Source organism: Eschrichtius robustus, chromosome 1, assembly GCF_028021215.1.
Source record: "Eschrichtius robustus isolate mEscRob2 chromosome 1, mEscRob2.pri, whole genome shotgun sequence".
Classification (NCBI taxonomy): Eukaryota; Metazoa; Chordata; class Mammalia; order Artiodactyla; family Eschrichtiidae; genus Eschrichtius; species Eschrichtius robustus.
The window spans coordinates 4,804,234-4,831,455 of record NC_090824.1 but is presented as its reverse complement, the minus strand read 5'-3'; the positions used below and the strand labels follow the sequence as shown (position 1 = coordinate 4,831,455).

At 47.8% G+C, this 27,222-nt stretch overlaps 1 protein-coding gene across 3 annotated transcripts in view; it reads left to right on the top strand.

Annotated features, from left to right (window-relative positions):
* Nucleotides 1–27,222, top strand: part of WDR25 (WD repeat domain 25) — a 137,496-nt gene that overhangs the window by 86,603 nt on the left and 23,671 nt on the right. For all 3 annotated transcript variants that reach the window (XM_068540486.1, XM_068540505.1, XM_068540495.1), the window contains exon 4: nt 5,548–5,678. In XM_068540486.1, coding sequence (XP_068396587.1) covers nt 5,548–5,678 — 131 coding nt within the window. The remainder of the gene's footprint in view (nt 1–5,547; nt 5,679–27,222) is intronic.

The following is a 27,222-nucleotide window of genomic DNA, read 5'->3' as shown; positions in this document are numbered from 1 at the left end:
GGAGGGCATGAGCTTCCCTGCTCTTTCTTGGGGCCCCGTACTTGGGTTTCACCTGACCTGTGTCAAGTGCTTCTTACGGGCCAGGAACTGGGCCGGGGGCCAGACGTGCTGAGGGGCAGAGGAGGCCCCTCAGGGCCCTGGAGCCCTCGTGACGATAGGGTCCCACAGGGCAGGCGTTAGGGTTGACAGGCAGTGTTGCCTGGCCACGCAGGTGGCCACCTTGGGAAGCTCGGTGTCTCCACCTGAGAAAGAGGGCCCCCCCCCCCCCCCGAGGAGGAGCCCGGCCAGCCTTACCAGCTGCCTTGTCATAGCAAAACTGGTGACGGTGCATTGGCAGCACTAGTAGTGTCAAGAGAACCAGCTGAGTTTCTGCATTCTGTCCTAAACATGTTTCTGCTTTAATGGCGATTTATAGTTTATTTCTATCATTATGGATTCAAGGAGGAAAAGAAGTGATTTTTCCTAACTCCAAGAGAGTCTGAACAGTTCTTTTATACTGGTTGAGTTCATTAGAACAAGATCAGTAAAGTCAGTGTTAGTGGACTAAATATTTTCAAACTCGGTTTCTCATAAGCAGCATGCATTGAATAAATGGAATTTTCCATAACAAACATGTAAACAAGCCAGATAAGTCTCACGGTTAAAGGTTATATACAACTAACCATTGTGCTCAAAGTAGCATTGCCCAGGAGGGGATGCGATAAACAAGCTACTGCCGGCTTCCCTGGTGGCGCAGTGGTTAAGAATCCTCCTGCCAATGCAGGGGACACGGGTTCGAGCCCTGGTCCGGGAAGATCCCACATGCCGCGGAGCAGCTAAGCCTGTGTGCCACAGCTACTGAGCCTGCGCTCTAGAGCCTGCGACCCACAACTACTGAAGCCCGCACGCCTAGAGCCCGTGCTCCGCAACAAGAGAAGCCACCGCAATGAGAAGCCCGCGCATGGCAAGGAAGAGTAGCCCCCACTCGCCGCAACTAGAGAAAGCCCACGTGCAGGAACGAACACCCAACGCAGCCAAAAATAAAAATAAAAATAAATAAAGAAAATAGGGCTTCCCCGGTGGCGCAGTGGTTGAGAATCTGCCTGCCAATGCAGGGGACACGGGTTTGAGCCCTGGTCTGGGAAGATCCCACGTGCCATGGAGCAACTGGGCCCGTGAGCCACAATTACTGAGCCTGCACGTCTGGAGCCTGTGCTCCGCAACAAGAGAGGCCGCGATGGTGAGAGGCCAGCGCACCGCGATGAAGAGTGGTCCCCACTTGCCGCAACTAGAGAAAGCCCTCGCACAGAAACGAAGACTCAACACAGTCATAAATAAATAAATAAATAAATAAATAAAAGAACGTGAATTTCTAAAAAAAAAAGAAAGAAAATAAATAAAGAAAATTTTAAAAAAACCAAAAAAAGCTACTCCATTGATGAGAAGTTGCAGAGTAGGAACACATCTGACAGCAAAGGACCTTCACCTCCAGTATGGCTATCACCTTCAAGACAGTTTCTGGTAAATATTTACCAGCCTTTGTCTGTATCTCTTTAACTAAACGTAAAGGCCAGCCCAGGGCATTGTATTCTCATAGCCTCAGAACAAAAACTCAACGTCAATAATCTCTCAAGTTCCCTGCTGTTAAAAACTCATATCCCTTGGTTTTAGCTTTCAGTTTAACTAATTCAATAATTTGAGGTTTAGTTTTTTTCAAACTGTAAGAGTTCTCCCCTTCGTTGTTCGCTGTCTGCCAGGCCCTCTAGAATGCTTTCCTTACAGCCCTCCCGACAGACGTGTGTTTATGAGGGCGTGTGATACAGCAGTGAAGGGCCCTGCCCAAGGTCGCTCCACTGGAGGTGACAGAGCTGGGGTGGGACCCGGGTGTGTGTGACTCTCCACCCCTCTGCCGTATCACCTCCCACTTTGAACAGGTTGCTGGGTGCCAATGGCTGGGGTCCTGATTTCTGAGCTACAGTCTTGCCCCAGACCTGCTTACCTCGTGTTTCCCAATAGGTATCTGTAATTATTATTCAAAAATGGAAAAATTTCGTTTTGGTCCCTTTTAACAAAGAAATACAGTAAAGGCCTAGTTATTACAAGTAAAAGTAGGAAAAAATACAAATTACAGCTTGTCTTCGAACTGGAAAATTTTAGTACTTAAAAGACATAGATTCTCTCTCAATCTCTTTAGGGGATTGAGGATGAATAATGTAGTCAGGAATACATTTTTTCAGCAAAAAAGTTCAGTCATTATCTTTTAGCAACTCAACTTTCACTTTTCCTCTCATCTTTTTCCCCCATTATTGGCAAGACTGTCACGGCACTTTTTGAAAAAAAACATGGCTAATTCACTGCTTTTCCTGAAATAAGCATATGGTATATGCTATGATCCAAGAAACAGGGAGAATTTTTTTTCCAAGCATATAGAGTTTGTTTTTCCTTTTGGACTTGAGGGTTGGCAGTGAGTTCCAAATGAGCAAGAGGTCGGCATTAGGCGCAGCTGTATCTGTCTGGAGAGAAGACTTCTGGCCTACAGGGGCCTTCTCGCGCCGGTGTGAGGGTCGCAGCGACATCTGTGCTCCTTTTCCATCGCGGGGATGTGATGATAGTCCCTCACCCTTGGCCCCCACGTGGCTCCCCCAGCCCCTTGGCTGGAGCAAAGCTCCTGAAGCCAGCGCTGCAGGCGCGAAGCCCATCCCCAGGGCACACAGTACCGCACGGGCGGGCGGCCCCCTGCTCCATCCTCCCCAAGAGGGGGGCTTGCTAACCGGGCATGTCACGCTTGCTTCCTGACCCCAAAGTGTAGCAGAAAAGGGGAGGAAGAGTTTGGGTCCCAGACAAGTTTCAGGAAAGGAAAAGAAGAATAAGAACAAGCAATACCAGGTTTCCAATTAGACTAATTCCTCGGGAAGTGAATTTTTTGGTCTACTCGAGAGTGTTGCTTGTCTCTTGACCTAATGAGAGGGACACAGCACACAGAATACTACAAGTCTGCTCATCTTCCTCGTGCTTTTATAGAAGAGTTCTTTACTTATTAGAAGAACAGTATTATGACAGCAATATTAGTATAATTTAAGAAGTTATCTTACTACCCCTAGAACAACTCATTTCCTGTTGGTGAATCACGTCTTCCCTATCTTTTGTTCACGTTAGTCCTTCTTTAATACTCCTGTAATTCAAGAACAGGTATCAAGCTTTGTCCCTCTTGCCACAGAGTGCTATTTATAATTCCAGTTGTAAATGGCTTTTCAACCTTCCACCAGGCAGAGAACCACATCTGCCTTAACTGCTCTCTCAGCTGGGACAGCTAGGCTGCTCGTTAGGGTCCCTTCACCGTAATCAGTGGAACGACCCAAATTGGCCAGCTCGTGACAGCATTGCAATGACATAGCATGACCATTGAAATCTTTGTGCATTGCATTTTGCAGCAAAATAGTTAAGGGGTTTGTTGAGCTTAAAGGGGTATAGAGTCTTCATTTACAAAAAGCCAAGTGTTTCCAGAGTTTTCTCTGATGGCAACTGACTGCCAATTGTAGGCCCTTAGAAGATATTAGAAAAAAATCAACACACTTAATCATCCATCAAGGTAAAGGTGATGCTTGAACAAAGAACAAGAGAGTAGCCTCTTTCCAAGAAATCTGTACTATGGAGAGAACACTTTGAAAACAGATGTTTTTAATTGTTTATATCATTCTGTAATTTTTGTTGCCAAAAACGATGTGAATGTGTCACCTATTAAAAACTTCAGTGTCAGCACTCTTAACCTGGGAACAGTGTTTTTCTAATCCTGCTTTAAAATCCTGTAAATGAAAATTTCAGTGGATTTTGAATTAGATTGTTAAAAATATGAGAATACAGTAATAACCACTGATTAGTTGCAGGAGCCATTATTTGACATTAGGGGAAATGGAGCTTTATTAGCAAATTGTTCACAAAATCCTTTGCATCAGTGGTAGATGGAAGTGGAAGATGTCTTCCCTGTTGCTAGTGGTAAATGTCTTCCATTCTGGGTCCTCACATCTCTGGAAGGAGGCTTTGGGGCTCTGACAGACTTCAGTGTGTAAACTCAAGCTGTAACCGGGCTACTGTCAAATCACTGAGTCACAAAAAGGTCCCTACATTTAAAAAAAATGGAAGCATATTCAGTCCTGTTGCTCTTACTAAAATTATTATAACTCATTTGATTTAATAATTTCCAAGAGGTTTGTTGATACTCTTAGTAAATGGCATATTAAGATATATTTTAAAAATATTGTTTACTTTATCCTTGTCTCATCCTTCAAAATGTTCTTTTTTTGGTAATTGCTTTCATGTTCATAATATATTGGTACAGTAGCACACTGTGTAACTTATAAATAAATATACATGTGTTGGCGGTATGTGCCTAAGGGTTTCTCATGGCTGGGATGTACTGTCAGACAAGTTTGGAGACCAAGGATCTAGGCAAATTGGACTTATCAAGGCTTCTGCTCTAACTCTCAAGAGGACCAATTGATGACTTTCATTTCCTTACCTGGTGAGCTGCTGGAGCACTTAACTAAAGTGTGGTCCTAAACACAGAGCAGGGCAGCCTTCCGGAAGCGCTCTCTGAATTGAAGGACCAAGTGTACTTCCTGGGTTCCCGTAAGAGGAGATGATGCTTGAGATCTTGGCGTTGCATTGGTATCCAGCTTCTTATGTCCCTAACTGCCCACTGCCTCAGTCCAGGGGAAGGGTTTCTAGGTTGTCCCTCCTGGGCTGTGGCACCATGTAGAGGAAGGCCTGCTGGCTTTCGAGACCTGGGCTCAGCACAAAAGATCTGTTCCCCAAGTCTGACCTGTTCTAAATGATCGACATTTCTGGCGTTTTTATGGCTTACCTCTAAGAGAGCTCAGTGATAGGAAGACAGTTTCCACAGCAGAGGTATGTGTGTGCACGCAGACGTTTGCACAACATCCAGGAGCACTTGACAGCAGTTTCATGGCAGATAGAAAAGGTGGTCCACGCACCCCCTCCAACCTGTGGCCTGAGCCACTGTGACGTCACACTCTCATTTATCGCCCAGAGTCTGATGCCACCCCACGCGCCACGCTCTATGGCAAACCGGTGATGGGTTATCATGAGGGTGTGATTGTAAGGCGCTGATCCTAAAAAGAATCATTTTGGAGTAACCTGCTTTTGGTTTTTAGACTCCCAGTAAATAATCTAACAAAATTAATTGTGTAGCTCTGGAAATGTTATTCAGTCTCCTTGAGCCTTGGTTTTTTCAACTGCAAACTGGATTTAGGGCGATTATGTGCTTGAAATGAGTTGATGTGCATAATGTTTACAGAGCACCTAAAAGGTGGATTTAGGCATCTTGTTTATCCCTGGGGGTGGGGGGATTCAGCTAATTGAGGACCGGGTGGCCAGAGAGTGAGGGCAAATGCCGCTGCTGTTGTGTTTCCAGAAAGTCTCCATTGGCCGCCTCAGGCCCAGGTGGGCTGCGCTTTCCCATGGCTCCATATCAGATGGCATCTTAGTGTTAAGGTATTTAGTTTGTGATCTGGGTATTTTCTAACCCTCTCTTCTCTTTTCGTGTTGTAGGAACCCAGCTATTCAGTGGTCAAAGTGACTTTAGAATCACTACCTTGAAATTTCATCCAAGAGACCACAACGTTTTCGTATGCGGCGGCTTCAGCTCTGAAATGAAAGCTTGGGACATAAGGACCAGCAAGGTAACACCCCTCTTCCTCACATGGCCTTTCCAGGAGAGCTTGCCTGGACATTTTGAATGATTGGGGGTGGGTCAGGATCTATATATAGGACCCTTGAGGTGGAATAATTACCACTTAATATTTAATCAGTGGGAAGCATAATTTTTAGATGTTTTGAAAGAACATCCTTGAGTTGTTAGATTATTAAAGCATCATAGGTGCAATTCTATACAGCGTATTACTAAAAATATTTGTTGAGTACCTACTGTGTGCAAATGCTTCCAGATGTTATAAAATGAATCAGCCTCAGATTACTCAAGAGAATAATATGTGGCTACAAATAAGTGGGGTGGAGAAGTGCTCTGTGTGTGTGTGTGTGTGTATGTGTGAGTGAGAGGAGGGGTGGTGGGGAGGGAGGGGCCGGCATTCAGAGTGGGTGAGCTTTCAGCTCAGCTCAGTGTAAGGAAGGCTTCTCGGAGGAGACCGTGTTCCCGCTGGGGCTTAAAGGCTGGTCACCGTCAGTCCCATAGAGAAGCGATGTCCACTCCCATCCTTCACCACAGCCTGCCGCTCCTGTTGCTTCCCTAACTTAAGAAACGGCAACTCCAGGACTTCCCTGGCGGTCCAGCGGTTAAGACTCCACGTTCCCAATGCAGGGGGCATGGGTTCGATCCCTGGTCAGGGAACTAAGATCCCGCATGCCACACAGCGTGGCCAAAAAAAAAAAAAGAAGTGGCAACTCCATCCTTCTGGTTGTTCTGGCCCAAACCATCAGAATCATCCCTTTCTCCGCTCTTCCTGTCATCCCCCCAACACCCAAACCATCAGCAAATCCAGTGGTAACTCGGGTTTAAGCTGCCCTTGTCTCTTGCTCGGATAATTGCAGTAGTTTCCTCTCCAGTATCTGTCTTCCCCACCCCACCGACCCCTTACGGTTTGTTCTCAACACAGTAGCCGGAGTGGCCTGTGACAGTGGAAGTCAGATGTGCCGCTCTTCTGGTCAGAACCCTCCAGGCTCAGGTCTCACTCACAGGAAAAGCTGTGTCCCTACGGCGGCCCACCAGGCCTCATGATCTCCGCTCAGCCTCAGCCCCACCCGCCTCCTTGCCTTTCCTAGAACACACCAGCACAGTCCTGCCTCAGGGCCTTTGCACTTTGCTCTTTCTGCCTGGAATGCTCTCCTCCCAGTTTTCTCTGGAGAGGCTCCCTCCCTCCTACAGGGTTCTGCTCAAATGCCACCTTCCCGGACCGCCGTGCCAGCCACCCCTGGCATTCACTAGTCCCCCTGCCACCTCTTTTCTCTCCATAGCATTTATCATCACCCGGCACGCTATGGATTTTACTTGTCTATTTGCCTTGTCTCCATCCCCTCGAATGTAAGCTCTTCCAGGGCAGGGATTTTTGTCTGTTTTGTTTGCTGCTGACTTCTAGCTCCTAGAACAGTGCCTGGCACATAGTAGGCACTCAGCAGACCGTGGGTGACTGAATGAGTGGTTGGAGGCAGAGGGCAGTCACACGGGATGGGGGATACAAGGTGTGTGCAGGGCCAGTGACCTGCTCGACTTGGGGGACACAAGATGTGTACAGGGCCAGTGGCCTGCTCGACTTGGGGGATACAAGGTGTGTACATGGCCAGTGGCCTGCTCAACTTGGCCAGGCGTGGGCCCCAGGCAGTGGGACAGGCCGGGCAGAGAGGCTTTCAATGCCGTGAGTCTGGGTTTGGATCAGCAGCGGGGAGCCATGGGAGGTTTGTGAGCAGGGGGGCTGGGTTGAGGGGTGCAGAGGGGCTCAGGGAGGGGCAGTGGGGAAGAGCCTGACTGCCTCCTGCCTCTGGGGGGCTCAGTGATTTCAGGATGGCTGTTTCAAGCTCTGAGAAGCACCGCCCTGGTCTGAAGGAGGCAGACAGCCACCAGAATGCTACAGGGTAGTTCATGATGATGCCTGCTTTGATCTTGACCTTGAAAGAAGAGGGTGTGGGACGTCAGAGAGTGTCCTCCTCCATTAGGGATTCAGGGGAGTCAGTGGTCCCACGCCGAACGGCTCTAGCCTGCTGCATCTGCAGCGCCAAAGCCTCTACCTAAAGGCATCCCCCTCCAGGGCCGCCTCCTGCCCCATCCTGGGCAGGTGCAGCCCCCCAGCAGGTCTTCACTGAGCAGAGGCCGTTCTGCATGGCCAGGATGGAAGGAGGTGGGAGGAGACCTCCAGTGCCGGATTTGAAAGGCGAGTTGGTGCGTCAGACCGGCCGCGGCAGGAAGGCACTTCTCCCCCCCCCCCCCCCCCCCCCCCCCCCCCCGGCTGTGGGAAGGGGCCGCTGGTGTTTGCAGGAGAACCTAAAACCAGAGACAGTTTCCTTAAAGAGAACAGGATGTTTTATCCATAGGTATTTTGCCTAAAGTACTTCACAAGTGGGAGAATTACAGCATAGAGAGATGTACTCTTTTTTTAAAAAACACACATTTTTCTTTTACAAGAGACTGTTTTTTAAAACAAGGATATTTGGAAAAGAGAGAAAAATTACCCATAAAGAAGTGGATGTGTGGACTTTTAAAAGCACTAGAACACTAGTATATGGGATATAAATACATGATAAATGAAAGAAGACATTGGAAAGTGCTGCTGGAGTTGGAAACTCTTAGTCATGCTGTTTGAAGCGGGGCCACCTGATCAACCAGCCCCTGGTGACGGCCACGTCCCTTAGAGGTATGCTGTTTTTAGCCTCAAAGACCAAACACGTAAGAAATTACTCATCAAGGACGCCATCGGATTTAAGACTTTGTTAAAAATATCGGATTTTCTCCTAGGGCAGACGCCAGCTGACGCGTTCTGAGACTGCTGGGGGAGAAGCAATTAGGAGCAGATGTTGCTGTGACTGGTATTGGCATGTTTGCCAGTCTCTCCCCAGCTAGTAATGTGGGTAAAGGGATCTGTGCAATATTTGTTTTTACTTCCTTTTTACCAACAATCTGACTGCCTGTCCTCCCTTGCTGGGTCACAAGGACTGTTTCCATTTGTATCAGCCAGACTCAGGGGACCAGTCTCTTTCCTGCTTCAGTTCTCTTTCCTCTGATAGGTGTGGCCCAAGTGCCTTGTATGGACCCAGCAGGAGGGCCAGAGAGGAAAGGCGTGGACGGCCACCTGGGGTGGCTCTCTGCCCTCCTGCTGGGCTCCCGTGGGGCCTGGGGCTCTGTCCCAGGTGCTGAACTCTCCAGCCCTCCCTGGTGAGTGTAGGAACACCTAGGGCAGAACGGCTTGTCTTCTTCTGACTGCCTTCAGGGGCAGCCGTGGAAACTGCAGGAGGGACACAGACCTTAGCTTAAAATCAAGACAGGTTTCCTCTTTTAAAAACAACGGAAGGACTGTTATTATTATAAAAGTAATATGTGATTATATGAAAAAACTAGAAAATAGAAACAGAGAGAAGGGGTAGTCGAGCCAGCCAAAGGTAAACATTAGTAACATTTAAATATTTTTATTTCATTGTTCTTTTCCACTGTGTGTTTTTTAAAACATTGCTTGGTCTTATGTTTATACAGTTTTGTATTTTGCTTTTCACACAGCATTGTAAGGGTTTTCCTTACAGTGAAATGAATTCTTGTAGATTTTTAGTACATTCCTCTGATGCAGTATGCTTGGCTAATTTGCTCCATGCCTTATCCTCAGTACTCAGAGCCGTGTCTGACACAGCAGGCACTCGATAAATATGGATGGAATGAGTCAATTTCAAATGGTTTAGCTTATTAAACCATTTCCTGAGGTTGGATTTTAGGACATTTCCTTTTGTTTGGTTTGGTTTGCCATTTAAAGTTAATAGACGTGAAGGTAGAGATCAGGGATCGGCAAGCTGCAGCTTGGGGCTCAGTCTGACTTGCTGCCTGTTTTTGTAAATAAAGTTTTATCGGCATGCAGTTCCTGTCATTCATGTGTGTATCGGCTGCAGCTGCTTTCACACCACAGTGGTAGAGTTGAGTAATTGCACCGGAGACCACATGGCCCGCAAAGCCAAAAATATTTATGATCTGGCCGATCCCTGCTAAGACGTATCTGGCTGTGGTGTGTGTCACGCTATGGCTTGTCGGGACTGATCCTCCTGATCTGGCTGACAAGGTGGGTGCCCCTGCACCTCACCCTATTATGGGCACCCTGTGGAAACCGTGCGCTCAGAGAATGTCTTTTCCAGAGAACCGTGCTTCAGTCGGGGGTATGTGGGTTGCTTCCCTCCCTTGTTATAATCTCCAGACAAGCCATCCCAGTCTACTTTGTTGTACATTCCACTGTGAGACACATTTGTGCATCTAGTGTTTTCCACATTTGCAGTTTATTTCCTGCAGCTTGTGCCCCAGAACTCAAATTGCTGGGTTAAAGTGAGTCAGCATTTTGAAGGTAAGGGGTAGGTTTCCGACGATGGAGCTGAGCCCACCACTGGAGCAGGACGGTGTGGCCAGACAGCCTCTCGCCGGGTCTGAGGAGTAGTTGGAAGAGATAACTTTAAAGCTACTTTCCAGTCATAGACTTTTATTCCTTAAGCTTCGCCACATGATGAATGTTGGGATTCTGGACTGCTCTGGTCCAACCCAGTGCGTTACTGCAAATGGGCTGTTTGGCTCCCCTGTCTTTTCTTGGCCCATCTCTCTCTGCTCTGGTCTGATGATTGGATCACATCCCTCGTCACTGCACAGTGCCTGGCTTCATTTCCAGCAGGTCAGCAGGATGTGTTCCGCACGAGCCCTCCGAGCCTGCTTACTCGTGCTGGCTCCGTGCTGCCAGTACAGGATTTTCTGACTCTTCTGTCTCCGGACAGTCTGCTCGAACGTGGGTATGGTCTGGAACCCAAGATGTCTGTGGTCTGACCTTCATGTTACCATGGGGGTCCAAGCCCCTCTGGGCCGCCAGTGCTTATTGGCCTGAGATCCAGCAGACCTGGGTTCCCATCCTCCCTCTCCTACTTGCTTAGCTGGCTGATTTTAGGCAAATCTCTAAACTGAAGCCTCTCTCAGTCAAGGGTTTCCCCTGTGGTATAGTAAAGGGGCAGGATGAGGTCATCTTTAAAGCGGGGCCTCTTAACTCTCCTGTGCGTAGGAGAGCACCTGGGACTCTTGTTAGGATGCAGACTCTGTTTCAGCAAGATGATGTCTTAGTCAGCTTAGGCTGCTGTAATGAAATACCACAGCCTGGGAGGCTTAAACAACAGACATTTATTTCTCATTGTTCTGGAGGCTGGAAGTCCGAGATCAGGGTGCCAGGGTGGTCAGGTTCCGGTGAGGGGGCTCCCCCTGGTTTGCAGATAGCTGCCTCTTGCTGTGTCCTCACATGATGGAGAGCGAGCAAGCTCTGGGCTCTTCATCCCTTTTTAAGGCGACCACTCCCATCATGGGACCTCCACCCTCATGACCTCATCCAAACCTAATTACCTCACAAAGGCCCCATCTCCAGATATCGTCACATTGGGGATTAGGGCTTCAAAATATAGATTTTGAGGGGGAACACAACCATTCAGTCCTTTGCAGGTGAGATCCTGCATTTCAGCAAGCTCCCAGGAGATGCAGAGGCAGACGGGCCATGGACCACACTTTGAGAAGCCAGGTCTCAAAGGGCCTCTGAACATAGAGGTCCCATGCTTCTCTCACGTGAGCACCCTTTGTCTTCGTCCTCGATTGACCTGCACCACCTGTGGCCTATCTCAGTGATAAATAGGCTGTGGGCACCTTCACCTGACAGCTGTTCATTTACAACTGCCTGTGAGGGGGGCTCAGTCCAGTCATGTCTGTGCCCCGGCATCTCCCACAGGACCTGGACCAGAGCAGGTGCTCAGGGGGTAACTTGGAGTGAGCTGCTGGGGTCAGCCGCCCCTCCAATCATGATGGAGCCCTGCAGGAGCACCCACCTGCCCACATTTCGGGGGGCAGTGGCCTCCCTGGGATTTCTGCAGAGGCAGTGGGCCCTCCAACAAATGGGAAATAAAGGCTAGCTGCAATTCAGCTGTAACTGGTCATTCCAGAAGTGTAGACAGAGGCCAAGGACTTGGGAGATCCTGGGCCAGATGAAGGCTGGTGCAGTGGTTCTAACACTGCAGCTCTCAGCCAAGTCTGAGCTCTCGTGTGCCCCAGTGTCTCGTAGATGACGGAGTTTCCAGCCTTGCAGGGCCCTGGCTCTTTGCCTGGCAGGGAATGGGACCTGGAGAGTTCCAGATCTGCAGGGCCCACCAGCACTGTGGGAAAGGCTCCAAGGTAGTTACTTTTAGGTTTGCTTTAAGATGACTATGTAGTTTGAGCCAAAAGTTAGGATAGGTAATAAAATTTCTCCCTTGTATCATGAATTAAAGTTGTAGAAAAACTCCTACAGAGGCTTAAAAATCATATTGCATATTTAGTGAATCACCCTTTTCGCGAGACTAAATTCTGGAACCCCAACCTCAGCAAATTCCCTCTCAGCCAAGCAGGACCGAACACCGCAAATTGGAGCAGCCCTGGAAAATCTGGGACATGGGGCTCCCGACACTGGGAGCCTGGCCTCTGCTCCAGTTCTCTTCCCTTCCGTGGGCAGGGCCGACACTGGGCAGGCTGGGGCCGAGCGCGACTTCCGATGCATAGCTCTACTCTGCTCCCGAGAAGGGAGTCTCAGGTGCCCTCAGGTCCCCACTGGGCCTTGAAACACCGACCCCCACCCGCTCAGGTAGTTCTCAGGATGAGATCTACTCTGACAGACCAGCTCACTTTTTTTTGCTCTAGTGTTGGTTTGACCTGAATCATCAATAGTCCATGCTTGTTCTACAGCTTTCTTTCTTTTTAAGTTTGTAAAGTGCCGTCTTGACTTCCAGATCTTGAGTCCATTCCTTGACCTCCTTTTGGAGCTTTGTCCCAAAGCCGCTGCAGGTGTGTGTCCTATCATGCAGGTGACAGTGGGCGAGGCCTCTGGCTCGTCCTTCCCACCTGCTTGGGTTCTCATCTCTGCCTGTTGTCACAGCCCCTCACTCTGCTGCAGTTTCCCCACAGAATGTAAGCTCCCTGAGGGCAGGGATTTGCTCCTTTCCTGCTGTTTTCCCTGAGCCTAGCGAAGTGCTGGGTGGATGGGATGGGACTGTTGCAGGAATAACTAACGGCCCTAATCCAGGCCAAGTAAAAAGAAATCCCAAGTGATAAGCCCACCCAGGTGAAGTGGAAGCTGAGTCAGCATCTGTCAACACGCTCTTCTCCGGCACCTACCGTGGGCGTCCTGCCCCGAGGGGGAATGAGCCAGCTGGCCATGCAGCCAGTGGTTGCTGGTCTGGACTGGCCGCCCTGGTGCAGTTGTCAGAGCCCCCGGAGCCTTAGAGGATACCCACCCGCGCCTGCAGGCGGTCTCGGCCTCCAGCGTTGTGAAAACTCTCCAGGTGATTCTGATGAAGAGCCCGAGTGGCGAACCACAGCCCTGGGGGCCAGGGTTTGGGAGCGTCAGTGAGAGTCCCAAATGGTGTTTTGCAGGGTCTCTGCTGGTGTGGGTGAGGGTGTCCTGAAATGTCCGTTCCTGCAGTGGCAGCTGTCTGGAAGGCTCAGCACCTTCACCTCCTGGTTCCCGGGCGCCATCAGTCTTCGTGGCGTCGTAGGCAGGTTGCTTGTTTGCCCTAATGAGGTTCTGATTACTCTCCATTTGTCTCTTTCGTCAACTTTATATTAAAAAGCCTTTTGTTTGGCCTCTTCGTACTTCTGCAGTTCTGGCTAAGTTTTGCCTTCAGCCAGACTCTTTATGAGATGAGAGCAGGAGCCTAAGGGAGGTGGAGACGGGGAAGGGCGCGGGCAGCCTGGTGCCGAGGGCAGCGTGGTCGCCGCTCCGTGTGACGCGCCGTGGGTCCTTGTCCCTTCCGGGCGCCCGGTGCCGCATCTGTCAGGTGGCGGTGGGGTGCTCTCGGGTGCGTGGCCTGGGCAGCCATCACCTGCCGGGCTCTGTACTGGACCCTCCCTGTGTGTCACCTACCGCGACACAGCGGTCCTGGGAGGTGTACCAGGCGCTGCTGTCACCCCATCCCCCTGGCGGGGTGCCCGAGGTTCAGAAAGGTTCCAGCAGCCAGCACACGGCTGGTTGGTAGTGGGGTAAGACCTTGACCCGGTGCCTTGACTCCCGCGCCCTTGCAGGCCCTCCCGTTCACAGGGCGAAGGAAGCGTTGGTCTTGGGTGTGAATAAAGCTTTGGCAGTGAGAGCCGCGTGCTTTCTTCTTGGAGAAGCCTGCATGGGGCAGCCCTTGAGTGCAGGTGCCTGCTCGGTCCCGCCGCTTGCAGCTCGATGCCCGGTGTCAGGGACCCCACTGTGAACGTGACAGTGGTGGGCCCTGCGGCCTCAGGCCTGAAGTCATAACCCCGGCACCTCTGTGAGGGCGGCCCTTCTGCCTCCACAGGTAGACATGGAAACCAGTCCTGAAAGGCTCAGCTTTCAGCGCAGGGGTGGACAGCCTCTGTGGGGCTTGGATCTGACCCCAGGTCTCCCTCTCCCTGTGGTAGGAAGAGGACACACCTCATTTACTGAGCGCCCGCCAGACACCAGGCACTGTCCCAGGGCCCTCTAGGAGCTCACGATCTGGAAGAAGGGACGGGGAACGCGCATTTCTTTGATGTTTGGTGCATCTGTCGGCCTCACCGGCTGCCTTCACAAGTGGCCAGGGGGTCCCCATGTGTCTCCTGGGTCATCCAAAATCTTGGGCAAAGCTGGGGAAGGGGTCCCTGGAATCCAGAACCTCAGATTCCTGCCCCCAGCCCAGTCCTTCTCTTCACCTTGACTCGGCAGCACTTTTCTTGGGGCGTCAAGCGGACTCCAGTTAAAAACCTGAAATGTGAGCTGCCACCTGGAGCTCAGTGTGTGACAATGGGAGAGCGTGGCACTCAGGAGGGCCACGTCCCCGTGTGATCACTTGGGCTCTTAAAGATGCAGTAGGGTGTATCAGAAAATACAAAGCAGACTCTGGACCCGTAATGATTATATAAATAAAATATTCATGTAATGCTAATGTATGTGACCTTTGTAATTCGTTTTGCCACTAAAATAAGCTGTGTTACATACACTGAACATCTGTCGTTGAGTTTTTTTTTCCTCCTTGAGATTTTTAAAAATTTAACATTTTTATGAAATAGATTCACAAGTTTTTGTTTTACCTAAAAACTTATTTTAGTTTGCCATAACTAATAGTATCCAAAAAAAATCATGGGTTTGATGCCCTAGTTATTTTTTGTCTTAATATACTTTAAATACTTATTAAATTTTTTTGGTAGCAGCTTTTTTTTTCTTTTAATTAATTAATTTATTTATTTGGCTGCTTCATGTCTTAGTTGCGGCATGCGGGATCTTGGTTGCGGTGTGTGGGATCTTTAGTTGCAGCATGCAGGCTCTTTTAGTTGCAGCATGCGGGCTCTTAGTTGCAGCATGTGGGATCAAGTTCCCTGACCAGGGATCGAACCCGGCCTCCCTGCACTGGGAGTGTGGAGTTTTAACCACTGGACCACCAGGGAAGTCCCAATAGCAGCTTTGTTGAGATGTAATTCATATACCATACAATGCACTCATATAAAGTACACAATTCATTCGTTTTTAGTATATTTACAGAGTTATACAACCATCATCACTGTCAGTTTAGAACATTTTCATCACCTCAGAAAGAAACCTTTTACCCTTTAGCAGTCACCCCAACTCCCCTACTTCTGTCCCCTACCCCCAGCCCCTGGCAACCACTGATCTACCTTCTGTCTCTGTAGATTCGCCTATTCTGTACATTTTATATAAACAGAATCATACAGTATATCACTTAACATAATGTTTTCAAGGTTCACCCATGTTGTAGCGTGTGTCAGTACTCCATTCCTTTTTATGGACAAATAATCCATTGTATAGATAGACTGCATTTTGTTTATTCATCAGTTGATAGGCATTTGTGTTCTTTCCATTTTTTGGCTCTTATAATAATACTATTATAAATATTCATTTACAAGTTTTTGTGTGGACTTGTGTTTTCATTCCTCTTGGGCTCCACCTAGGAGTGAGAATACTGAGTCATGGTCGCTCTCTGGGTAACCTTTTGAGAAACTGCCAGACTGTCTTCCAGAGTGGTTGCACCATTTTGCAACGTAGGAAGGGTCCGATTTTCCCCTGTCCTCACCTCACTTGTTATGGGTCTTTTTGCTTATCCCCATCCCAGTGGGTGTGAGGTGGTGTCTCATTGTGGTCTCCTTAAGGTTTGATATAGGACTGTGCAGACTGTATATTTCTTCATGAATGAGCTTTGATAGTTTGTGTCTCTCAAAGAATTTGTTCATCTAAGTTATCAAATTTATATACATAAACTTGTTCATAATATTCCTTTATTATCCTTTTTGATGTCTTTAGGTTCTATCTTCTGTTTCATTCCTGATATTGATATTTATGCCTTCTTTTTTTTCCTTAGTCAGTGTGGCTAGAGATTTATTTTCTTCTACTTGCTTTGGGTTTAGTTAGCTCTTCTTTTTCTCATTTCTTAAGGCAGCAATTTACATCATTGATTCGAAATCCTTTTTAATATAAGCATTTTAATGCTATGCATTTTCCTCTAAGAATGCATCCCACAAATCTTGTGCAGTATTTACATTTTCATTCAATTAAAACATATTTTCTAATTTTATTTTTACCTCCTCTTTGACCTATGGGATATTTAGAACTTATTACTCAGCTCCAAAATTTGTAGGGATTTTCCTGATATCTTTCTGTTGTTAATTTCCTTGTTATTAATTCTGTTATGCTCAGAAAACATACTTTATATGATTTAAGTACTTTTATGGCCCAGAATATGGTCTGTTTTGTTGAATGTTCCATGCGCTCTTGGCAAGAATGTGTATTTCACTGTTGTTCGGTGGAGTGTTCTATAAATGACAGGTTGGTCAAGTTAGATGATGGTATTGTTCAGTTAGTTCTTCTAGATCCTTGCTGATTTTTTGTCTACTTGTTCTTTCAATTATTGAGAGAGGAGTGTTGAGGTCGCCAACTATAATTGTGGATTTGTGTATTTCTCTATTCAGTTCTGTCTTTTCTCCCTTATGTATTTTGAAGCTGCCACCACAGCTCCACTGGGGGCCTGCTCGCTGGTCAAAGCTGTTAGACAAAATAAGAAGAAGAAAAAAAAAAAAAAAAGAACAAGAAAAGAAAATAGCAGCTCGTCTTCATGCTGCTCACTTCTCCAGGTTTTGCCCTCTCTCCGGGGTCTGTCTGCTTTTGTTTACTTGCAGCGTTCTCGGGGAACTGCTTTTTGCATTTTGTCCAGAGCCTGTTGTAATCAGTGGGGAGAGAGGCTCTGGTGGGCTTACTGGATCCCACGTGGCCCCAGGTGGACTTTGAATGTATTTTTTTCCTGGCCTTGAGTTTCCCCTCTTCTGTTGGCTGGATGCCACCTGTCAGTGGGCCTCCACTGCTGTCTCCTCTCCAGGGGCTTTTCCCAAGCCCCCCTGGGTCGGGTGCCCCCCTCCTTCTCTCAGTCTGGGTTGTAACTGCTTGGCAAGTGTCACCCCCGCACTGGAATGTGAGCCGCATGAGGGCTGGGGGACACGACGGTCTTGTCCAACCTGGCATTGTGTCCCCAGACTCTGTATTGCTGGCATGGGGTCAGCAGCTCAATCAGTGTTTCTCGAATAAATGGTCACAGCAACCTCCGTGAATCTGCAGCCTAACTCTGCAAAGATTCTATGACTTTAGGAAAGTTTGTGCAATCCAAATTCGTGCCCCAACCAAGAGCTCCCCAGTTATAGGGCGGTGTTGACAGCTGTGCTGTTTTCAGCACATGGATGTTCTGTGTACCCCACCAGTGGGCAGACTCTCCCGGTGGCCACAGCCTTCCCTACCTACCCCGAGGGAAGACTGCCTGGTGCCTTTCACAGATGTAGTGCTCAAGCTGAGAAGGATGACGGGATGTGTGAGAGGAAACCTCGTGGCGCATCCTGTAATTAGGCTGTGCCGAGCGGTCCACTCATCATGCTGGATTCGGAGAGGAGATGAAGGGTGGATATCTCTCCTCACCCCCTGCATGCCCTTTTTATATCAAGTGAATTTCTCAGTTTTTAATTCTAGTATTTCACTTAAAATTTTTTTTAAAAAGATCTGGTTACCTGGTTTGCCTCATTCATTTATTCATTGAACATTTGCCGAGCACCTGCCATGTGTAGGACATCTTCCTAGTTTGCAAGACTCAAAGAAGCTACAGGAAACGCCTCACGCCTGCTGTTGGCACCGTTATCCACCAAGTTGCTAGACCATGTGGGAAACCTCCCTGGCGGCTTTAGGATTGCCCTCCCCTCACCACCCCCATACCCTGTGCTTCCCTCTTCTGGGGTCGTGCAGGTTGTCCACTGCACACAGGCACCTGGCCAGGGGGGCGGCTGGGTGCTGGAATCCAGCCTATGCTCCGCTGGCCAAGCGACGCCCCTAGCATGGGGTGATCTCCACCTGAAGGAGGGTGTTTTCCCGATATGCACCAAGGGGCCAGGTGGGCCAGCCGTGGCCCCATCCCTTCCCCTTCTGTCTGCTACGGCCACTCCCTCTCCATCCCCGCAGCCTCACCAGGTCTGCTCCTCACCCTCTCCCCCCGGGACGCCAGCGCTGCTCACTGCCCACCCCCTTACGTCTTCCACACCACGGCAAGTATCATCATTTGGAAACGCAAATCCGAACACATCGCCCTTGGGCTCAGAGCTCTTCCCGGCCCTGCACCCTGCAGTGCCCATGAGAGCAGGTCCAGGCCTTCCTTCCTGGTGAGGACAGCTCCACACCGCCCAGCCCAGCCTCCCTCACCAGGCTTGGCTCTGAGTGCCCAGCCTGCCCCAAGCCACTACCTCACAGGACTGGGGGACTCCACACCTTTCCAGACTGTTTGACTTGTCTGCCACGAGTGGGATTTACTCTTCAGAATAAAAGAGTAGATAAATTATTTTCCAGAGAAGATAGAGGAAGGGGAGCTTGCAAAGGAGCAGCCAGAGACCTGGGAGGAGAGCTGGGTCCAGGGCTGCGAGCTGCTGGGGGATTGGGGGCGGGGCTGTGGACTCAGGGTGCCGGCAGCGTGCAGAGGTAGAGGTGTAAAAGGATGTCAGGGACCTGGAGACGTGATGTGCCCGTGACATGAGAGCAGAAAGGGAGGCTGTTCTCCAGACATTCAGATTACAGAAGTAATCTGTGCTTTTTGCAGGCTACTTGGAAAATGGAAAACTGTAATGAGGAAGATAACGCATTCAATTTCAACACAGCCAGAACCACCATTGACAGCTGGGGTCCTTCCTTCCAGTTTTTCAATGCATATATTTACATTTTTAAGTAATTTCCCCCCAACTGAATGTATCCTTAGTGTTTCTGTATCGTTAAAAAGTTTTTGGATGATGTAATTTTTAATAGTTACCCAATATACTATAATGTATTTAACCAGCCCTCTCTGATTGGGTATTTATCATATTCCCAGTGTTTCCTTTATTACAACACTAAGGCGAACATCTCTGTGTGTAAATTCCCAGATGCAGACTTGATCAAAGGGTATGTGTGGTTTTAGGTTCTGGATCCCACTGGCCACTTCCTTCCAGAAGGGATTACCTGTTCACCCTGAGAACGGGGTTGGTGGGTTAGCTTGCTTGTTTTGGGCATAGGCAAGGCGTATGCAGGGGCTCACCACCATCCGGGGAAGAGCTGGTCAGGGGGAGGGGCTGAAGGTTGGGGTGGGTGGGGCGACCGGAGGTGGAAGGAAGTGGGGCGGGGGGGCCAGGGCAGCCAGGCCAGGGGGGCCTGCTTCCTTCCAGGGCCCCTGTCTTGGCCATGGACTAAGTCTCAGGGTGCAGAGTCCCTTGTGCTCTGGTTTCCTTCTCTCCGGCCCAGGCAGGACAGCCCCACACTCTCCATCTGTCCTGTCCAGAGTAGGCCTGAGCCTCTGTGCGTTGCCCCCTGTTGCTTCTTGAGGGTCCGAGACGCCTGGAAGAGATGGGTGCATACCGTGCACGGCGCAGGGGCCCAGACTCCGCCGAGCTGCGCTGCCCTTGGGGGTGGCTGCATTGTTAGAACCCTATTTTAATTCATGCCTCCATTGTAAAGTGAGGAAAACCAATTTTTCACTTGAGAGGATCAGCAACGTGGCTACATGTGTAATTGTCTATTTCTGCTTTTCTTCCTTTCTCTTGTGTTCTGTAGCCGTAATTTAAAATTTCACGGTCTCCAACGTGACGGCTTCTCTGTGGGCATGTTCAGATCCACCTCAGATTCAGCAGGCACTAATTGAGCAGCTACTCTCTGCCTCTGGCTGGGCAGCCTGTGGGGTGCAGTGGGGGGTGGGGACGGGCTCCGGTGTCGGCCGCAGATCGCATGTCACGCCGGCTCTGCCTCTACTCAGCTGTGTGATGACCGGCAGGCCCTTCCCGTTTCTGAGCCTGGGCGTCCTCATCTGCACCGTGGGGCTGGTAATCTCCACCCCGCAAGGTGGTCATGAGGATTAAGTGAGGTCACACGTGAAGCCCCTAGCAAGGTGCGTGGCACACAGTAGGTGTTCAGTTAATGCACCCTGCCATCTCCGATGATCACCACAGGGTTGTGCTTTCCACGAGCTTGTGATAATTGGCAGTCAGGAGCTGCCTTCGGTTTTGCTAAAAGCTGAGTGGAGATCATACTTTTCCCCCAGCCAGGCAGTGCGCCTGACCGAAATGTCAAGTGCCTGCTTTCGGCTGAAGATGTTCTGACCCGGTGTGATAACATGGGTCCTCTCAAGCTGATCAGAGGCTCAGATATACATTCCCCTGTGTCTTTGATTAATTTTTAAAAGAGAGAAATGAATTAATTATTGCCTAGTGAGGATGGACGCTCAGAATATAGGGGAAGAGCAGACAGCGGGCCCTTAGGAGACGCCTCGTCAGGAACCCAGCCCCAGGCGCCCAGGAGTTGTCCCAGGTCCTGTGAAGTCCCAGAAAACTGGCCAGTGAACACGCTCAGAGACAGAGGAAGGTGGCAACTCAGGCCCTATCCAGGGGTGACGGTGTGGGTGTGGGTGTCCTGGATTCCCTGGGGCTCCTGGAGAGTGAGATGCAGTTGGCTGCTTCTCTCCAGGTGTCCCCTCATGTCCCCCTCCTCCAGGCCCGAGGCCCATGACCTGCCCTGCTACTCCCTGGCCAGCTCCTCGGGCTACATTGTGGAGGGTCACACCTAGGAAGGCGGTCCTTGGGGGGCATATCCTGTTTCTGCTTGGACCCGGTGGAGGAGGCTGAGGCAGTTTCGGGAGGTGCGGTGTGGGGAGAGGTGCGGTGCCCTTGGCCTCCCAACCAGCTCCAGACGGGTGGTGGCTTCCTTCTCCACGTGGTCTCAGGGACAATCTTCCCCTCCGCTCCTCCACCCTCTTGGGGAAAAGGCCCGAGGGGCCCTTGTGAGGCCCACATTTGGTGCCTGTCCTCCTGGCCGTAGTCCTCCCTTGTGTCAGGAAGGGGCTGGACTCTGTGATGGGGTCCGCACCGAGCAGAGCCCCCTCCGCACAGTGTGTAGCTGCGAAGGGCTCAGCCGAGGCTTCATGCTGCGAGGAGTCAGCCCCCTCTCCCGCGGTCAGGGGAGCTGGCGGCCCAGACGGGGCTGCTCCCCACCTGCTGACTCCTCAGGGTCCTGGAGTGCTTGATCCATTCATCAGGGGCTCCTTCAGACACTCACCGAATACCTGCCGGGTGGCACGTGGCCACGGGATGGAGGGAAATGGGGCTCATCCCTGCCCCGAGCCCTGAGCTCACAGTCAAGGGGAAGAGACGGAATCAGGCAGAGTGTGGTGTGATGGTAGCTGCCGTGGAGGGGATGACGAGAGGCCCACAGAGGAAGGAACTGATGAGTCTGCCTGGCACTTTGGGAGGCTTGGTTGGCAGAGGGTTTTGAAGGATGCATAGGAGTGTTCTAGGCAGCAAGTCTGGGTAAGGAATTCTAGGCATAAGGAATGCACAAAGGTACAGAGGCGTGAAAGGGCTTGACAAGTGGGGGAATGGTGAGGGGTCTGTGTGGCTGGAGTGCACACAGGGTGTGTGTGTAAGTCGGTGTGGGTATGTTTGTGTGTGTGTGTACAGGAGGGTTAGGAATCAAGGTGGCTGTCAGGGCAGGGCCTCCACCCCAGCCATGTTTAGGTTGTGGCCCAGGGCCGAACACCTCGAGGGAGGCTTTAGAGACAGGGAGCCCTCAGACACCCCCAGTGCTCACGACATTGCCTTTAAGGAAGGCTCAGAGCAGAGGCTGGTCCTCTGGGAGCCCGAGCCAGCCCCTCAGGTATACCTAAATGTAAAAGGGAAAGGGGTCCTCCCCCAGCATATGGTTATTAAAGCGCGCCATCTTTAAACCTTATTAAGGAGTGTTAAATGCTAATGAATTTAGAGAAGGGCGTCTTGGGGGCCTCTGTTTCCTAGGAAACATTTGAGAGCAGGTGCTTTATAATGAGCTGTACCTATTTTAAAAGTGATCCACGAGGCCCGCTTTGATAGGCTGGATCTCAGATGCTGATGGGTGAGTGTGAACAAAGCCGGTGGAGGCCAGTGGAGATGCTCTGCGCTCTCTGAAATATCATCCTCTGGTGGTTTCTATAGAAACCACTGGCACCTAGGTAGGAGAATTGCCGGGCTCCAGAGTCTCATTTACGCAACACAGCGTTGCCTGCAGCCTCAGCACCTCGGCCCCAGCCTCTGAAGACCACCGGAGTCCTGTTGGCAGGTTGGGACTGGGTTCTGGACAAAACGGGACAGATGTGTGTTGCCGCAGCTGTAATTTTGCTTTAATTATGTCTGTTCTATACCTGCTGCTTGATTTCGGCTGGTCCCCACTCTGCTTATTATTTCAGGCCCCACTGACGATAAGAAGAATTAACATTTGTGGAGCTCGTTCCTCCCCACAGAGCACTTTAAAGAAACTTTTTATTATTGAAGCATTTAAATATATACCAAAGTAGAGAAACTGTTTGATGAACCTCCAGCACCCTGTTTAAACAATTATAAACATATGGCCAAGCTTCTTTTAGCTATAATCCTACCCATTTTCCCAACAGTCTCTCCCTCCTTGCCCCCGCTGCTGAATTATTTTGAAGCAAATCCCAGAAACATGCTAGTATTTCATTTGTACACACTCCTGTTTCTTTAAAAGATAAGGACTGAAAAAGATGATTATAATACTGTTGTCCCTTCTAACAATTTAGCAATAATTCCTTAATATCATCAGATATTCAATACATATTTAAGTTTCCCTGATTGCCTCATAATTTTAAGCATTTTGAAACAGTTGCCTTGTTCAAATGGGAATCTGAACATTTGGTTGATAAATCTCTTAAGCCTGGTTTAATCTCTGGGTTTCTCTCCTTCTTTGTTTTCCTTGTAACTTATTTACTGGGGAATAAATTGGTTGTTTGTCCTTCATTTTCCTCACTGCATCCCCTGTGGTGTGATTTAGCACATTCCTCTGTTCCCTGTATGTCTTATAAACCGGCAGTTAAGGCTTGACAGGGCTTCTCATGCTGTGGTGTGCACGCAGATCACCTGGGAAGCTTGTTACTCCAATTCTAATTGACTCTGTGGGTCTGGAGTGGGTCCAGAGAAGATACATTTCTAATAAGCTCCCAGGTAATACCTATGATAGAGGCTTGATAAGATTCAGGGATTTTTTTTCTCTTTCCTTTTTTAAAAAATTTTTTTATTATAAATTTATTTATTTATTTATTTTATCTTTGGCTACGTTGGGTCTTCGTTGCTGCGCGCGGGCTTTCTCTAGTGGTGGCGAGTGGGGGCTACTCTTTGTGGTGCGCGGGGCTTCTCATTGTGGTGGCTTCTCTTGTTGCGGAGCACAGGCTCTAGGCGTGTGGGCTTCAGTAGTTGTGGTGTGCGGGCTCAGTAGCTGTGGCTCATGGGCTCTAGAGCACAGGCTCAGTAGTTGTGGCGCACGGGCTTAGTTGCTCTGCGGCATGTGAGATCTTCTTGGACCAGGGCTCGAACCCGTGTCCCCTGCATTGGCATGCGGATTCTTAACCACTGCGCCACCAGGGAAGCCCTCTTTTCTTTTTTTCAAGAACATTTGATCAGATTCAGGCTCAGTTTTTTGAAGAAGAGGTCATAGGTAGTGGTACATACTTCCATCAGGAGGCAACTAATGTCTGGTTGAACCATTTTTGATGATGATGTGATTGATCAAGGAGTTCAGGGGTTGTCTGCCTGGTACCTCATTTATAAAATCCTCATCAGCTTTGCACCTAATGGTCTCAGTAGTTACTAATGATCATTGTCTAGGTCTATGAATTCATTAGAAGTTGCAAAGTACTGGACTACCTCTATAGAGAAAGCTTTGCTTTCAAACTTAGCTACCCTGAGGACGGGAAAGGCAGGAGAAAGGCTTGAGTCTTTTCCTTTATTTACAAGTTTTCAGAATAATGGGTTGCTTCCCTAGCATCTCCAAAGGTACCTAATTGGGTTTTCATGGGTGTTGTTTTTTTTTAGTATCATTATGAACTTTTGGCTTTATAAAATATTTGATATGTCTCAATCAGTTGTGGCCCTTATTACTCCAGTTGTCAAATTGCCCTGTATTTGGTGAGTGAGCCTCTTTAAATAGACTTCTGAATCTTTTTTTTAAACTCAGCTTTACTGAAGTATAACTTAGTACAGTTAACTGCCACCCATTAGAGTACACAAATCAATGAGTTTTGACAGATGTATACATTTGTGGAGCCACCACTACAATCAAGATACAGAACATTTCCATCACCCCAAAATTCCCTCTTGCCCCTTTGCAATAAATCCATTCCTCCACTTCAGCCCCTTGGCAACTACTGATCTACTTTCTGTCACTAAAGAGCAGTTTGCATTTTTCTGGACTTTTATATAAATGGAATCATACGGTAGGTAATCTTTTGTATCTGGCTTCTTTTAGCATAATTTTTTTTGGGTTCATCCATATTGTTGTTTGTAGCAGTATTCCTTTTTATTGCGGAGTAGTATTCCATTGTATGAATATATCGCACATTGTTTATCCATTTACCTGCTGATGGACATTTTGGGTTGTCTCCAGTTTTTGGCTATTATAAATGAAGCTGCTGTGACTGTTCGTGAACAGGTCTTTGTGTGGATATGTATTGATATTTTCATTTCTCTGGGGTATGTAACTGGGAGTGTAGGTGTTAAGTGGTATAGTATGTGTAAGTTTAAATTTATAATAAACTGCTAAGCTGTTTGCTAAGTGGTTGCACCATTTTGCATTCCCATCAACAGTGCAGGAGAGTTTCGGTTCCCCCCCCACTCTGACCAACACTTGGCGTTGTCAATCTTTTCCATTTTAGCTGCTGTAGTGGGTGTGTAGTGGTATCTGATTGTGGCTTTCATTTCATTTTCCTGATGACTAATGATGCTGCTCATCTTTTCATGGGTTTGTAAACCAACCATTTGAATATCTTCTTCTGTGAAGGTCTGTTCAAATCTTTTGCCTATTTAAGATGATGATAAAGTTCTAGGAATTCTTTGTATATTTTCTTCTCCCATTCCATGGCTTTTTGTGTCCTAGCTAAGAAATCTTTGCCCACTGTAAGGTTGCAAAGATTTTCTCCTATGTTTTCTTATAGAAGTTTTATAGTTTTTCCTTGGTTTTTTTTGGCTGCTTTGGGTCTTCGTTGCTGCATGCGAGGCTTCTCTAGTTGCGGCGAGTGGGGGCTACTCTTTGTTGCGGTGCACGGGCTTCTCACTGCGGTGGCTTCTCTTGTTGCAGAACACGGGCTCTAGGCTCACGGGCTTCAGTAGTTGCAGCGTGCAGGCTTCAGTAGTTGCGGCGCGTGGGCTCAGTAGTTGCGATGGGCTCAGTAGTTGTGGCTTGCGAGCTCTCGAGCGCAGGCTCAGTAGTTGTTCCTTGTATTTTTAAGTCTATGATCCATTTTGAGTTAATTTTTGTGTATGGTATGAGGTAAGGTTTTTTATTTTTGTCATGTAGGATACTCAGTTGTTTTAGCACCATTTGTTGAAAAGACATTCCTTTCCCCATTAGATTGTTTTAGGACCTCTGTTTGAAAATCAATTGGCCATGTAAGCATGATCTCTTTCTGGGTTCTCAGTTCTGTTCATTGATTGATATAGCTATCCTTTTACCAATACCATACTCTCTTGGTTACTGTAGCTTTACAGTAGTTCTTGAAATTGGATAGTACAAGCCCTCCAATTTTGTTTTTCTTTTTCAACATTTTTCTGGCTATTTTAGGTTCTTTATCATCCCATTTCAGTTTTATAATCACCTTGTCAATTTCTACAAAAAAGTACCTCCTGATATTTTGATTAGGATTATGTTTAGTTTATAGATTGATTTCAGGAGAACTGACATCTTAACAATGTTGAGTCTTCTGACTCATGAGCGTTATATCTTTCTGTTTATTTAGATCTTTAATTTCTCTTAGCAGTGTTTTGTAGTTTCCAGTGTTCAGATGTTTCACATATTGTATGACATTTATTCCTTGGTATAAACTATATTTCATGGTTTTGGATACTATTGTGAATGAATTTTTTTTTAAATTTCATTTTCCAATGTTTGTTGCTTGTATATAGAAATACTATTTACTTCCTCATTTGACCTTGTATCCTGTGACCTTACTAAATTAACTTCTTAGTCCTAGTAGTTTTTTCATAGATTACTTAGGAACTTTCATGTACATGATCATGTTGTCTGCAAATAATACAGTTTCATAGCTTCCTTTCCAATGTATATGCATTTCTATCTTTTTCTTGCTATGTTGCAATGGCTAGCACCTCCAGTACAGTGTTGGATAAAAGTGGTGAGAGTGAACATCCTTGTCTTGTTCCTGATCTTATGGGGTTTTACCATTAAGAATGATGTTAAATGTGGGGTTTTCTAGATATCTTAAACTGGTTTAAGGGAGTTACCTTCTAGTCTTAGTTTTCTGAAAGTTTTTATCATATATTGGCGTTGAATTTTGTCAAATCATTTTTTCCTAGATTCAGTTAATATGGTGGATTACATTGACTTTTAAAAAAAATGTTAAATCAATATTTATGCATTTCTGGGATAAACCCTACTTGGTTGTGATATATTATCCTTTTTATATACAGTTTAATTCTAGTTGCTAATAATTTGTTAAGGATTTTATATCTATATTCATGATGATTATTGGCTTATACTTTTTTCTTATGTTGTCTTTGTCTGGTTTTGATGTGAGGTTAATATTTTCCTCACAAAAATGAATTGAGAAAGGTTCTCTCCTCGTATACTTTCTGAATGTTTGTGTAGGATTGGTGTTATTTCTTTCTTAATGTTTGATAGAATTCACCAATGAGGATACCTGAACCCAGGGTTTTCTTTGTTGGAAGGCTTTTACTTACAAAAGAATTTTTTTTAAAGTATAAATAAGGAAACCATAAACAAAATGAAAAGACAGCCCACAGAATGGGAGAAAATATTTGCAAATGAAGCCACTGATGAGGGATTATCTCCAAAATATACAAACAGCTCATGTAGCTCAATATCAAAAAAACAAACACCCAATCAAAAAATGGGCTGAAGATCTAAATAGACGTTTCTCCAAAGAAGACATACAGATGGAATAGGCACATGAAAAGATGCTCAACATTGC